The sequence below is a fragment of the Lates calcarifer genome, linkage group LG19 (genome assembly GCF_001640805.2).
Source record: "Lates calcarifer isolate ASB-BC8 linkage group LG19, TLL_Latcal_v3, whole genome shotgun sequence".
In the NCBI taxonomy this organism is placed as follows: domain Eukaryota; kingdom Metazoa; phylum Chordata; class Actinopteri; family Centropomidae; genus Lates; species Lates calcarifer.
The window spans coordinates 23447154-23461890 of NC_066851.1; the positions used below are offsets into that span (position 1 = coordinate 23447154).

At 42.5% G+C, this 14737-nt stretch overlaps 2 protein-coding genes across 2 annotated transcripts in view; both read left to right on the forward strand.

Moving 5' to 3' along the window:
- The window catches only part of arhgap5 (Rho GTPase activating protein 5), a 50704-nt gene extending 44977 nt beyond the window's left edge, over positions 1-5727 (forward strand). Inside the window, exon 7 of the mRNA XM_018703180.2 lies at positions 521-5727. Coding sequence (XP_018558696.1) covers positions 521-839 — 319 coding nt within the window. The 3' untranslated portion in view covers positions 840-5727. The remainder of the gene's footprint in view (positions 1-520) is intronic.
- A 1084-nt stretch (positions 5728-6811) lies between these two features.
- Positions 6812-14737, forward strand: part of akap6 (A kinase (PRKA) anchor protein 6) — a 169225-nt gene continuing 161299 nt past the window's right edge. The window contains 2 exon segments of the mRNA XM_051078111.1: positions 6812-6875; positions 8229-8791. The gene's annotated coding sequence lies outside the window, so the exon portion shown is untranslated.

Here is a 14737-nt window from a genome sequence, read left to right on the forward strand (position 1 = left end):
ACATCATACCATATCAATAAATACCAGTAAGTCTGAATTAGTGGATTTTTCCCAAACCCCATCTTTAACATCCAACATCAAACATAATCAGGTTAAAGCATGTAAGAGTCTTAAAAGGACTGAATTAAGTTAGGAGCTATTAAAGTCTGAAGTTTCATGTACAGTTTAGAATATTCTCTGTATTGGATTGTGACTGTCAGGAGACTTGGTACAGCTATATGTTTCACTCAGCACCATCAGACCAATCACTGCTGCAAAGTGTTGATTTTAGCAAAGACTCAGGGACTTAGAGTCACGACAAAGGTAATTAATGAATCTCTGTGTGGTGTTGCAAACCTTTTAAATAACATGTTTCAGCATTTTAGCTGTGATGGACTTTGGAGAAATATTAGGAGAGAGAAGGTGAACGGGTTATTTTGAACTCCAGACATTTCGGTGACTGAAACCACCTGTGTGTTGTGCAGCAGTTGTTACTGATTATTGTCATTTTATTGATGGGTTTGTCCGTGTCCTCCTGCAGGGTGAGCCAGCACAGCAAGACCACGCTCATGACGGCCGACAACCTGTCCATCTGCTTCTGGCCCACGCTGATGCGGCCCGACTTCGAGAACAAGGACACGCTGTCCACCACCAAGCTGAACCAGGCCGTCATCGAGTCCTTCATCGTGCAGAGCGACTACTTCTTCCACGGCGGCGAGGTGGCCGAGAGCTCCAGCAGCGAGGGCACGCCGCCGCCACACTGCCACAACATGGTGGAGGCCCTGCTGCCGCTGCAGCTGCCCCCGCCCCTGCAGCCGCAGCAGATCCAACACACCCTGCCCCCCGACCCGCTCATTTAAGAGCCAGGCGAGCATGCTGGGAAATTAAGGTCGGGGGTTATTTGTCTGTGCTGCCAGCCGCTTTTGACCAACAACCACCTGTAGGTCGTCTTCTGCTCTGCAAAACGCTGGTCGGCCGTTAAAATTTAAGAAAACACAAACCTGGTTGGTGAGTTTTAGGGATTCAGCAGCTGCTGTTTGTCATCGACTTTAAGGTGAATGAGCTTTGGGGTTTAGAGACACGTCGACCATTTGTTGGATCAAACCTAATCTGTGAGATCTGCTCATGCTGCGAGGTAAATCCTGGATTAGAGAATTACAATCGGACGTCACCTTTTGGAACTAATATTCGGATCTGACCGCCCCCTTTTTACGATACAGAGACTGAACATGAACCGATGAATGAACTGATTTGATTTGGCACATAGAGACAACACTAATCGTCTAGCAGGGTTGGACTGGGACACATTTGGGGCAAATAAAGATTCCCCTCCTACCTTACCCTGATGAAATAGCACACCGGGGTCTTAAGCCCCTGCTCCGTTTCCCTGCTCCGACACAAGAGAAAAGGGAAGTTAAAACTCACAGAGTCCCCGCGACTGCAACTTGAATCTGAAACACCTGGTTCTGACTGACTGGTCGACTCATTAGCTGTTTGACTGACTGGTTACCCGACTCATTCGCAGGCTGTTTGTGGGCTGAAAGTGTTTCACGGAGTCTTCCCGCAGATCTCCACATTTCAGCACAGGAAAATATTTCTTCTTCTTTTGTTTCCCTTTGACCCAGAATCAGTCAGTGAGCTGAGGCGAGGGGTCCAACAGTGGATCTGTGAACTCGCTGACACGTTTGGCGTGGATGAATTTTTTTGTTCTGGGGAGGTGGAGGTTTTAAGTACTAAAAGATAGAATGAATTGACCTTTAACCCACTACATGAACTTTGACCTCCTTAAAGGACAGCACATGCACGATTTGTGTCAAAGGTCCCACATGCCAACTTCATGTCTGTTTGCTCCGTTTATGTTGTTATCATTTCGACAAATTTCTTTTTATATTTTTTTGTATTGTCTGATTTTTACCCAGTTTGTGTGCTTGTGTGTGTGTGTGTGATGATGATGATGGTGATGCCAGTGTGTGTGTGTGTGTGTGTGTGTATCTGTGTGAACTGACCTGTGGTCTGTATTACAGCCAGTTTGTACCTTCTCTGCAGAGGGAAGGGGGGATTCAGGAGGGAAAAAGGAATTTAAAAATGTGGACTGACGGACTCGTAACGCTCCATACGAGAGAATCTGACTCTACAGACTTCACTATCAATCTTCAGCTAACTGTTTCGTCTCTTTAGAGCCTCTAACTCTTAATGCAATGACTGACGTCTCTCGTTCTGTAGTGACGACCCCCCCTCTGACCCCTTCGATGATGGCACATGAGTGAGGAAAACCACTGTTGCAATGCATTCTGGATCCCATAGGGTTCGAGGAGGCGTCTTCCGTGTTTTCGATTTTCCTTCGCTTTGTGGAGGACGCTTTCTCTGCTTTTTCATTTCTACTTTTTGTTCCGTTTGTTTGTTGGAAACGAAAATTTGCATGTCTCTGTTTTTGCCACTTAGTGAAAAAAAAGAACTTTAAAGTTTAAAAAAATGAAATGAAATGAAAACACGCTGAAACTCTAAAGGAGCTTTTGTTCAGATTTGCATTGTTTTATCTGAATCTGTTTGGTTTAAGGGGAACATTTCCACAGAAAAACTCTAAGAGAGAGAGTTTATTTTATGTTTTTTTTTTGCATTTGTTTCTTTTCTGTCATGCAAGAAATCAACTCTTAATATCATATTTTTGGTTATATGTTGAATAGTTTTCCCTAAATAGAGGAAAGAAGTATATATAAGTATATATATATAAAAATTTATCAGCAGCAGAGGTTGCTGAGTTAGTGAAATACCACGGGGTACTGGACTATAATCTGTCAGAAGCTATAATCATATTTCTTTGCGGTTCTGATGGTGTAACTGAAACCCATCTTTTTATTTTTCTGATGGTGTGTGAGTGTGAGAGTGTGTGTGTGTGTGTGTGTGTGTGTGGGGAGGGGGGCAGATTAGTAGGTTTTAATTCCTCTTTGGCCCGTCTGAAACAGAAGAGTAAAAAATCCCTCATCGCTTCCTTCATCAGTGACACTTTGAGGCAGAGTTTACACAGACATGAAAGTTAATTTGGTATCAACATAAACTTCTGTTCACCTCAGTTTGTTTCTCATCATCTTCCTGTGTTTGTTTAATGGTGCTGAAAATCATTTTTCTGAAAGATAAGTCTCAGATGATCTTTGGCCCAGGGAAACATTTATCAGACACTCCTCTGCCTGACTTTATATAAAGATGGCTGACATGTCTCCACTTATTCCCAGAACTATACGATACGAGCGCTGCCATCTTTGTACTGGTGAGCCAGAGTCTGCCCAGTAGTGATCGGCTGCTGTTGCCATGGAATTGAAGTTCCGCCTCTACACCTACCTGACCAATCACGAGTCAATCACAGCTGTCAATGATGACATCACACCTCGTTTTCATAGCATCAGATAATTAGACAGTGAACACCTAAACAAACGAAACAATCAACTGAAACAATCTGTTTTTCAGTTCGGCGCAGGAGGGGGCGGGGCTTATGGTCTGTACTGCAGCCAGCCACCAGGGGGCGATCCAGATATTTGAATTACATTCGTCCATCCTTTATAAACAGTCATTGGTAATTTCCAAATAATTTCCATGAAGCTTCCTGGAAAGAACTTCATAGTTTGCTGTGGTGGAAAGTACTTACTCAAATACTGTCACTTAGGTAGAGTTTTCAGGTACTTTTTTAAAATGCTAATTTATACTACATTTCTAAGTTAGATGTACTTTTCATCTACATTTATTTTAAGTACATTTAACCATATTTTGTTGCTGATACTTTTGCTACTTTGACCTGAGTAAAGGATCTTTATTCTTCCACCACTGGTACTTTGGTACTAGTTACAGGGAAAATTAATTTCATCACTTCTTTAAAAATCTGTTTTCCCTCTAGTGAGCACCAGATTCTGCTGTATAGTTCTTCCTGGTTCAAGTTTCTGGAAATCATTTGGAAATTACAGACCTGTCAAATAAAGCGTCACAACCAACACGTCTTCTCGCTAAAACTAATGAACCAAAACGTAACACTTGTCAGTTACAGTGTCTATAGAAATACTTTTAATTATTTTGCACATTTCTACACAATAATGTGTATGCTTTTTCTTCTGGATGCACAAAACTAGTTGGAGACGATAGTGTTGTGTGATCACCAAATTAAAAGCCCTTTCAAAAGCTGTTTCCTGTATAATAAAACACACTTTAGTTAATGCCCCCTCCATGCTTTCTTCAGGCGAGTAAAGTGCACTTCCATTATATTAATCCCACAAACTCAACTCTTGTGAATTGGATCTTGCGTTGCTCTGTGAGAGGCTGTTTGTGTTTACATCCTGTTTGGTGCTACAGTATAAAAAAAGGGTGGAGAGGAAGTGACTGATGGAACATCTGCTCCGTGTTGTTTTGACCTCTCAGCACCAGACTGAACCAAACTCTCCTCAGAGAACAGACAAGACGACTTCATCAGCAGGTCAAACAGTCAAACAGTGAAGAAGTCGAACACGTTGGGGATTTGCTGACTTTTAAGCATAAAATTAGTTTCCTGTTCTTACTATAAAAAGAAGAAGTTCCAAAAAGACCTTGAAAAGTGTATTGATCGATGTCAGCGATGGGGGATGAATCCAATTATACAAAAATGTCGAGCGAGGGGTCTGTCCCATTTCAGACGTGTCTCCTGTGTCCTCAACTTTCAACTTGTCAGCTGTTTCCTTTTCGGTCGATTTCCCTTCCCTTCTTTTTTCTGTCAGATTCTGCCAGTGTTGTTAGTTTTATTTAACTGCAGATAACAATTTAATCTCAGAAAACCCAATTTATTTTCCCACTATCGCTGGAGCAATGAGTCTCTCAGCAGAAAATGTATTTATTTTCATCGTCATTTATTAAGTAGAAATACCAGATGTTTGCTGGTTCTAGTTCATCAATGTGATCATTTGCTGCTTTTTTGGTTATTTTATGTAATTTTAGATTTTCATATTTTGAAGATGTACGACACTGGGCACTTTTAATTTGCTAAATTGAAAAAAAGCCTTTAATTCCCACATCTTCCACCTGGAATTTTTTTTTAAATAAAAAAAAAAGTCAAACTTTAATGGATAGGAAAGGAACAGAAGCAGGCCCCCAATATGGATAAAAATGTTGGATTTTATTTTGAAGGAACAGGTCGTACTGGAGGGAAAGAAGCCAACTTAAATCTGATTTAGCGAACTTTAAAGGGCACTTTGAAGGCGACACATGTCTGGAATGGGACCCGCTGCAGACAGATGAGAGATGATTTTCCTTTGAGATGTGAATGAGGGGGTAAAGGGTGTGTTAAAGGGGATAAATATTCAGAATGGAACGTAGCCAAAAGCCCATTTTAAGGTTTTATGATGTTGGACTGAAGGAGGACACTGAAGGGCGCGAACGGCGAGAGTGGATCAGAGCCAAGAGCATCCTGATGTACAAGCTCGAGTTTTGAGGGTGGGAGGTGGGAGTTGTTGGGGGGGTGGGGTGTTTCTGCAGCTGCTAGATAATAAAAGATTAAGCTGTTCGTCTGTAGTTTTTCCATCAATCAATCTTGTTCTTTTTTCTTTTATCATTCTGTTGATAAGATCTGCTCTCATCCAGTCACGCCGGTGTACAAACCAACTGACTTTTAACGTCATCCGCTGTGTATTATAGTAAATAAAAATGATTTTCAGAAATGAAAAACTCTAAAACAAGTTTCTTTTTGTTTTGTTTTCTCTCCATAATGTTTCCAAATAAAGTTTCTTTTTTTCCAAAGCTGCTGTGATTCTTCTTTCTTCCACCTTCAACTGGATTTTATGGGTTTATAATAAAACCTTTCATCTGTTTTACTGTGAGGACTGAAAGATGATGTCTGGAGGGGTCAGAGGTCAAGAACAGGACCAGAAACTTGCTCAACGACACTTCAGCAATCAGGAACTCAGAAGTTTATTGTAAAATGCATTCAGTGATCGCAGAGGTCACAGAGACATAAAGCAAAAAGAAAACGGACCAGAAAATGTTAAAGTTAAAATAACACAGAAAATGTGGTTAATGAGGTTAAACACAGAACAATGAAACTGTTCCACACAATACAATCATCATCAGCAGCAGCTTTGTACGTTTACTCAAATACAATCTATGGTTTGACGACCAGCAGCTCAACGCTGCGGCTGCTCAGATGATGAGAAGGTGAATGGCGCCACCTGGTGGTTAAAATGAACTGTACAGCACAAAAATCAAAACTGCAGCACTGCAAGTAAATAGTAAAATAAATAAATAAACAAACATCAATAATGAAATAGTAAAAATGTGTATTTCCTCACCAAGCATCTCCACATTCCCGTTTAAAGCCACGTACTTGATAAAATTGAGTTTTTGTGAATTTATTTACGCCGAATTTATCAGTTCAGTCAATCAGGTTGCCAAACGCAAACACAACTTGGTTGTCAATATATTTGTCGACAACGTAGGTAAACGTTAAAAAGACCCATTTCTGAACGTAGTTTGGCTTGACGGACATGTCTGCATGTCACATATTTGCCCCATGCTTTTTTCTTTCTTTTTAAATTAATTAGCATTTTTCCCACAGGGTGTCAGTGTGGGTGTTAGCAGATGGCTACATTTAGAAAATCTGTAAAGTACAAACTTGAGATACTCGTACTTGTGTATTTTCTTTTCATGCCACGTTCTACTTCTTTACAATGTACTTTCTGCTCCTCTGCAGTCTATCAGTCAGTACTTTACAAACATAAGGAGTTTATAAAATATGATGCTTTGTTATAGATGATGCTGACCTACAGTATCATTCATTTTGATTGGACGGTAGGGGGGTGAACTCAGGGGCAGTGAAATGAGAACCACGCCCAAAAAAGTGCAGCTCACCTGGGCAGAGAGTGTACCGGACTGGACGGGTTTCCCCTCAGGTAAGACTCTCTCACAATAACAGAAACGTTTTGATAACTTTAATTTGTTTACGTTAAGATATGTGAAGTCTGAAGCTGTTAATTAGCCTGGTAAGTTTGAGATGTTTTGATTTATGTCCCTGGGGTCTAACGCGCTTGCGCACTTGTTATCCTACCTCATAGCCGTGAGACCAACTCGTTAATATCGTTACCGACCGTTTAACCGACGGTTACAACTTAAACTAGCTCCTAACTTAACGTTAAGTCCATGCTCTTTATGCTAAAATGATATTAGCTTGTGTATGAGTCCGTCATTAAGGTAAATAAAGGTTTTTCTGCAGATGAGGTCAAAGGGTTAAGCGGGCTGCTAAACTCAGAAACAGGACCTTAGAGAATAGTTGAGGTTAGTTCAGGTTTAAACAGGAGAAAGAAAAGAGACGCCGTTTCTGAGAGTGTCTCCATCTGTTATTGTGTGGCGGTAGAAATATGAAGTGGACAGAGAAGAGTTTTAAATGTTCAGCTGCATCACGTCAACGCAGTTTTTGAATTTGCGGTGGTTTGTCAGCAGATGGCGCTGTAGGTCAGTTTTCATTTTGTCTATAAAATGTCAGAAAACAGAAAAGAAGACCTGCAGACCAAGATGATGTTTCCAACAGCCAATGTTGCATTTTTGCTTAAAATGACTAAAATGATTGTTCAATAATCAGAATAGTTGCCTAATAATTTTCTGTCGATTGACTAATCATTAATCGACTAATAGATGCAGCTTTACACACACACACTGCCCAGTGTGTTATCTCTGAGTTTTTGTTTTTATTTTCTAATGGAAAGGTTTTTTTATTTGTGGATAAAAATGAGAACAATCAGATGTTTCTTTACATGTAAAGGACGAGAAACACTGAATTAATTCAACACTGTCTCTAATTATTACATTAGCTCATACATTAGATTCAATTCAGAGCTGTAAATTGTTCAGCAGATTGTTTTTCATGATGTTGAAGTGTCATGTTTCATATTTTAAATGTGAAGCTGAGTTCAAACAGAATATTATTTAATCATTTATTCATCCTCCAATGTATTTGTTTATTGTGTCCTGTTTACTGAAGCAGTGGTTTTTAACCTGCTGTAACATTAAGGTCTAAAGGTTTAATGTGTCACTTAACAAGCAAGAAAAAGGAACGTTGTATAAGATTCAATTTGCATCAATTATTCTCTAAGAAATTCTGAGGAAACTGTAGATGAACTAAAATGTAAATCTGCTGATTGTTGTTCTGTGTTTTGTTTATGTTTATTGTTTGACTATTCTGTGTGTATTTCACTGATTTTAATGTAAAACGGGACAGAACAGCTGTAATTCTTCCTCTGCACTTCCAGGAGTCAGCAGTCGGGGGCGCCGATGGCTTCCTGTCGTCGCTGTGCAGCGTTTTCTCGTCTGGTGCAGAAAAAGAGAGCAGCTGCTTCTCACATCCCAGCCTTTGCTCTGTCATCCTCCCCCTCTCCCTCCTCCCTCCCTCCCTCAGGAAGGGGAGCACCACACCCTGTCAGCCAATCAGAGCTCGACTCCACCTTCTCCATCACATCATCTCAGTTTCCAAGGTAACAGGGCACCCCGCTCCCTCCCTCCCTCCCTCTCCCTCTGTTTCCATACTGAAAGGTGCCGCATCATCATCATCTTCCCTCCCATCCGTCCATCCCACCGTCCCACACTGAGAGCTGGTGGCTAGTTTTACTTTAGCCTCCTCTCTGTTAGCACCATCTCTCTCTCCCTCTCTCTCTCTCTGCAGTGGGATTGCCACAACATCAAAGGCACCTCCCTCTCTCCCTCTCTCCCTCTCTCCCTCTCTCCCTCTCTCCGCATCCTCCGACATCCAGCAGAAACGAGGAGGGAAAGAAGAGAACGACATGGACTAAAGGAGAAGAAGAAGAAGAGAGATGTGGTATGTACTGCTGAAGCTGCCCTCTGCAGCCTCCCTTCTGTTTTGTGTGTATGAAAGGAGGAAGTGTGTGTGTGTGTGTGTGTGTGTGTGTGTGTGTGTGTGTGTGTGTGTGTGTGTGTGTGTGTGTGTGTTGAACCTAATCCTTCGTGGAATGCTGATTCAATGAGCTGTCTGATGCTAACGCTCCCACAATGATGCAAGGAAAGAAAGAGAGAAGAAGAAAAAGATAAAGAGAGAGACAGAGGCAGAGGGAGGTGACTCCCAGTCTCTCTCTCTCTCTCTCTCTCTCTGAGCTTTTGTTATGGAGGCCTGCTCTGCAGAACAGCTCGCTCTGCCTGCTGCATACAGAAACAGGCCAACACCTCTCCTCCTCTATTCCCAGTCTGCTGCCCTGCTCCATACTGGTCTGGTTTTACCAGTTCTCCTGCGGCAGGTGGATTAAAATCCTCATACTGTTCCCTGCGTGTGAGGAGAAATCCTCCTCTCTGATCAGTGTTTACTTGAGCGAGTGTTTTCTGACCTGAAAGTTCAGACTCGGAGGAAGCAGGGGATGTGTTTAGACTGTTTACGGCTGGTTTTTTGAAAGGCCACGCTTCAAGGTGGGGCGAAAAGTGTGCTGTTGTGGAGAGGGTCAAGATGCTAATCATTGTTCAAACTCTTTCAGGCAGTTTATTTGTCGACAGTACGCTCAGACAGTGAAGGAAGGAGTTCAGCACCTGTACACACCTGACATTTTGATTTGTCACAGCAGGAAGAGCTCAGGTGAAACTCACCTGTGTTCTTCTGCCACACACCAAAATGTCTGCTGTAAGAAAGCTTCATCGTGATGTAAACCAGGCGGGATTGTTGGATTGGCGGTTTTAGAAAGTTGCAGAAATCGTTAGGTGAAGTCTGTTAGATGATCTCAGAAGGACTTCAGCTGAAGCACGATGACGTCTTAACACTGTCACTGATATAAAACCTCAGATCTGCCTTGACTTTTCCTGACTGTAAAAACTCTGAAGGTTTTGAGTCCGTGATGTGATCAGTGAGATCTTTCTGAGATGACTCAGACGGATCCTGACGCATCTCATCCTGTTTAGTTATTTAGTTCTCTGTGTAGTTTGCTGAGTCACCCTTTATTCTATAACATGCAGCTGGAAACTGAATAATCCCTCACTGCACATTAAACCTGCCCACACTGTATGTCCAGGTCAAAGTGTGGGGAACGACTAAAGCTGTCAGCTTTGTTTACCGACCAAGTGTCTCAACCTGGGAGGTTTGTGTCCAACCTGCTCGTCTGACTACTCATGTTTCTTACTTATGTCACCATGTCTCCAGATCTCAGCTGATAATTCACTGAGTTAATATCTGACAAAAACAATGGACAAAACTACAACAGGCTGTAATAAACCTGAGCTGTCTGAGGGAGATCCTGGTTTCTGACCTCGTCGTTTGGTTAGAAGTTTAGATTCATAGCAGAGCGGTGGTGGGTTTCGTCCTCTCTGATCTTGTTACATGTCTGGATGTTTTCAGATGTAAGAGATTCGTCCTGTTTGTCTTACCTCCTGCTTTGTTCCTTAATAACCTGGAGGAAACAAAGAAGGGAAATGAGGAGGTAAGTGGGACAGATTCAGGACAGTTTGCTGATAAATGTCTGAGTCTGTTACAGATGAAATGTCTCTTTCATGACTTCTGTTTACAAAATATAAGCTCTTTATTTGTTTCCAGCTGACAGCAGACAGCTAACAGAGCAGGTAGAGGCTGAAACAACCTGCTGTTCTCAGCCTTTACAGCAGGACTTTCCTCAGTATTTGTCCAAGAGGAAAATGTTCCTTTTGATGAGCCTGTCTATTGTTGCTGATCAGAGACTGGGTGGAGTCTAATGAAAGTCTTTGTGATGTGTCTGCTATAAAAGAAAGCGTTTGATGGAATACTTTTGTGTTTCTTCACACAAAGCTTCCTGACAGGAGGTTTCCCAAATTGCTTCCTCCATTTTTTTTTTGACAGATTGTAAAGAAAGATGATTTTCCCACTGGGAGAAAACGTCAGGAATGAAAGGAGGAGGTATGGAGGGTGGTTATAAAGGGAATATATTAATGATATCATTCTGATGTTGATAATGAGGAGCAGGAAGTTGTTACAGTACAGTGTGAGCGGTCAGTGCATTTTCCACTCCACAGGATATGATGTAAATACCCCCGGGGCTGTTAAACTGGGGTGAGTGGCTGCAGAGAAGCGTAGATGTCGGAGGAAAGGCGTGGAAGGTTAAAGTGGGTGCAGGCTTCTCCTGTTACTGTACGGAGGAGAGCTGTTCCCGTGCAGCTCTCTTTGCATCGAAACGTGGATCACAGTTGATCTCACAGGGTTTACTCTGCTCAGTCAGTGAGCTCTGGTAGTATCTTAGTGAAGGAACACGTAGAAAGACGTCACTGTTGACGCTGCTAACCAGGACTAGCTGACCTGGTTTCTCATCCAACACATTCCATTGTACATTGTGTTAACCTACATATGACTAATAAACCTGAGCTGAGCTCTAACACTGTCCCAGTCTGTGGAGGACAGCTGCTGTGAGTCTCTGATGAGACGACCTCCTCCATGTTGTTTTAGACGCTGATCTGAGCAGTGACCTGGTCTTACCTCAGTGACACAGGTCGGGTGTTTTGCAGAGAACATGTAGACAAGTCAACAGAGTGAAATGTGGCTTTGCCAGTTAGGATGGGATGATTGGCATGAGTGTAGGAGACTCACTCTGCACTCACTTTGTTAGAGGAGCAGGTATAAGCTTTCAGCTCTTATCCTCAAACTGCTGACACCTGATAAAGCAGCTCGAGGCCCGGCTGCTTTTTACAGGAAGAAGCCACACAAATAAACGTTCTCACTAAAGCCTGGCACGCTAAGAGATTTTAAAATCTTACCCCATTCAGAAGATGTGAGAGGCCACGCACATGACGACAAATAAAGGCAGATTTCACTGTGTTGTTCTCATAGTGTGTGATGTGTGACACCGCACACTAATAGATTCTGTCCATCAACCAACCAGAGTCTGGACTCTCAAAACTCCAAACCTCGCGTGGTCACACGAGACTTTAGAGGAAATAAACATGGTGGACTGACGACATCTTTTGTCTGTTGTCCTTCTTAAGATAGGATAGATGTTGTCCTTCTATCTATCTGTCCTCAGTCAGCTCGCTTCCCGATTGGCAAATGCCCTGTTCCATGTGACAATCCACAGAGCGTGCTCGCCTCTTCTCCATGTTCTCCCCACACAACAGGATTTTCCATCAGAAATATTGAACGTTTAATGTTTATCGCAGTGGTTCCGATCGTCTTCAGAGCAGATCAGGGTAAAATCACTCTTAACACTCCTCACAGCAAGATAATCGTTTGACTCATCAGATCGAGACGGGGGATTCAGGCTGATTATCGTTTTGCCCCTGACTTTAGCCTTTATCTGTGACCTCTGACCTTTGTTCCTCACTCTCCTGTCTCCCTGTACTAACAGAGTCACATATTAAAGACGGCTAATGAGTGAGAGATGCACTGGATCTCCCAGGACGGAGGCGCAGACTCCCTCAGGATCATCTGTAATCAGCCAGGAGCCGTTTGTGTTTACAGGAGTCAGCTTAGGTCAAGGTTATTTGCAAAGTACTTAACAAACACTTCAGGCCCTTCAGGCTTTGGAAGTGAATTGGAAATGTAAGCAGAAATGCGAGTGTTGCTTCTGGTGCAAAGTGTTTTGTTTCCTGTGTTTTCTGGGCAGCTGGTAAACACCTTCATGGTTCACGCTCACTCCTCGTCTCAGTGCTGTAGGAGTCGCGGCTCTCTGCTCGCTGTGACAGAGGTACAGTGTGTGCAGCTGCTGAAACACGTCAGAAACCAGAAATCTTTCTGTGACCTCTGACTCGCTGAGCTGCACGCTTGTCCCGTCTGTCGCCTCGGTGTCTCCACAGTTTCTCTCTGCAGAGCCGACGCCCTGCATCCCCAGCAGAGGAGAGAGGATGATACAGCAGCTGCTTCAACATCTGTTAGTCAGACTTTCATTTCTCTGTGAAAAGAGCGGAAAGTCTTTCAGCACAAACACTAACAGTTTAGCCATTTAACACACAGTACAATGCTCTAAAAGTGGGAGTAAGCTTGTATTTGTTGCATTATGCTGAACAGCCAGCTCCTCAGTCTCTATACAAATAATGGAATCTAATAGCTCTGGCAGCAATAATCAATATAAAATGCTTTAAATCACAATAATCAAATTTAATTGAACAGTTTCCTCCTCTGCCAGGCTCTGACATTACTACGACTGCACTGCCAGTACATAAATATACCAGCTCTTCCTGCAGCTGAGAGTGAGATGTATGATCAGCTCTGTGAAGCTGAACATCAGCAAAACATTCATTTACTCGTTTCCTAAATCCTTTGGAGACGAGTGGTAAGTCCAAGAGTCTCTCTTATGTTTTATTTTTTAAACATAATTCTGTCGTCTTTTTTCACCCTTTAGGAGAATAAGTAATATTACTGCACATCCACAGTTTATGGCTGTTGAACTGTGGTTTCTCTAAGAATCTATTCAGCTGCGATCACCGCTAATCCTTAAATGATCTTTTACTAAAACCTGGTAACTGAAAGGATAAAGACGCTGGGCTGTGTGTTACACACTGTGCGGATGTTTCTGGTTGAACTAAAGGATCTTCCTCTGTCTCTGTAGGAATCCTATCATCATGTTGTCAGAGTAACAATCTGAACCTGTCAGTTCAGGCAAAAACGAAACTTTAATGGACGTACGGTGATGTACCGTTTGTTTTCATTGCAGCAGATTTCTGATGTTCCTGTGTTTCTGGGTGTAAATCATGTCTGGACCAGAGTTCTCTCTTTACCACAGTTTCTAAGAATAACATTATCAAAGTAGAGAATGGATTTTGAATGAAAATATGAAATATGTGCAGATTTCATGTGATCGGTTCGTCTCTAACAGGAATATGTCATACACACACTATTCAAACCCAGTGTGACATGTTAATGAAGCTCAGAGAGAGAGAGAGCAGAGGGCCCCCATCCTTCATCAGCACACAATAGTATAGTGCTGGGAACTCAGTCAGCTGTGTGTGTGTGTGTGTGTGTGTGTGTGTGTGAGAGAGAGCACCCACCATCCCCCTGTGTTTAAATTGAACAAATCACCCACAGTGTGTGTGTGTGTGTGAGGTTGGAATGGGTACTGCATGATGAGGATCAGGGTTCAGGGTTATCCTGCTTCTCTGGAGACTAGAGCTCTATAACCCCCAAACACACACACACACACACACACACACACACACTGGGTAATTTGTTCCACTTGAATATGGGGGATGGTGTGCTGTTGTGTTTGTGTCAGTTACACTCCACTAGCTGCTGATTTTAATTCTGTTTTCTGTTCATCTTTAATCCTCTGATAGAAACATGGCTGCAGACTGTGTTGACTGTGCAGTGTACACGTATTTCTCACCTCAAGCAGTGACAGATATCATGTACGTCAGATGAAGTTCCTGTGTGTGTGTGACTTATATTAATCCTACAGGAGAACCACAGGTGCAGACATTTTTAAATCTTTTGTGTGCAGCTCACCACTCTGAATAGAAGATGTCAGTTTTAATGCTAGAGCGAAAGGACAAATGTTCTTTTCTTCTAAAACGATGTTAGTTTAACTTTTACTCAAACCACCTTTTGACTTTGAGTCATGATTTTGGTACCTGGCCTCATCTCTGACCTCAGCCAGTCGGTCATACAGCTTTCCCTGCTCAAACTGTAGAGGCAAACATCACACCTGTTATTTGCCCTGCGTGTTCTCCAGCAGTGAGTTTTACAGAGACAGTTTCTTGATCTCACAGTTTTCCTCTCTCTGCTGATGAAACGAGGTGTCCATGTTATTGTGTGTAGTTCACTGTTAGTCCTGAGCTTCAGTTTGATGTTTTTGCTGTGTGTGCTGGAGGCCTG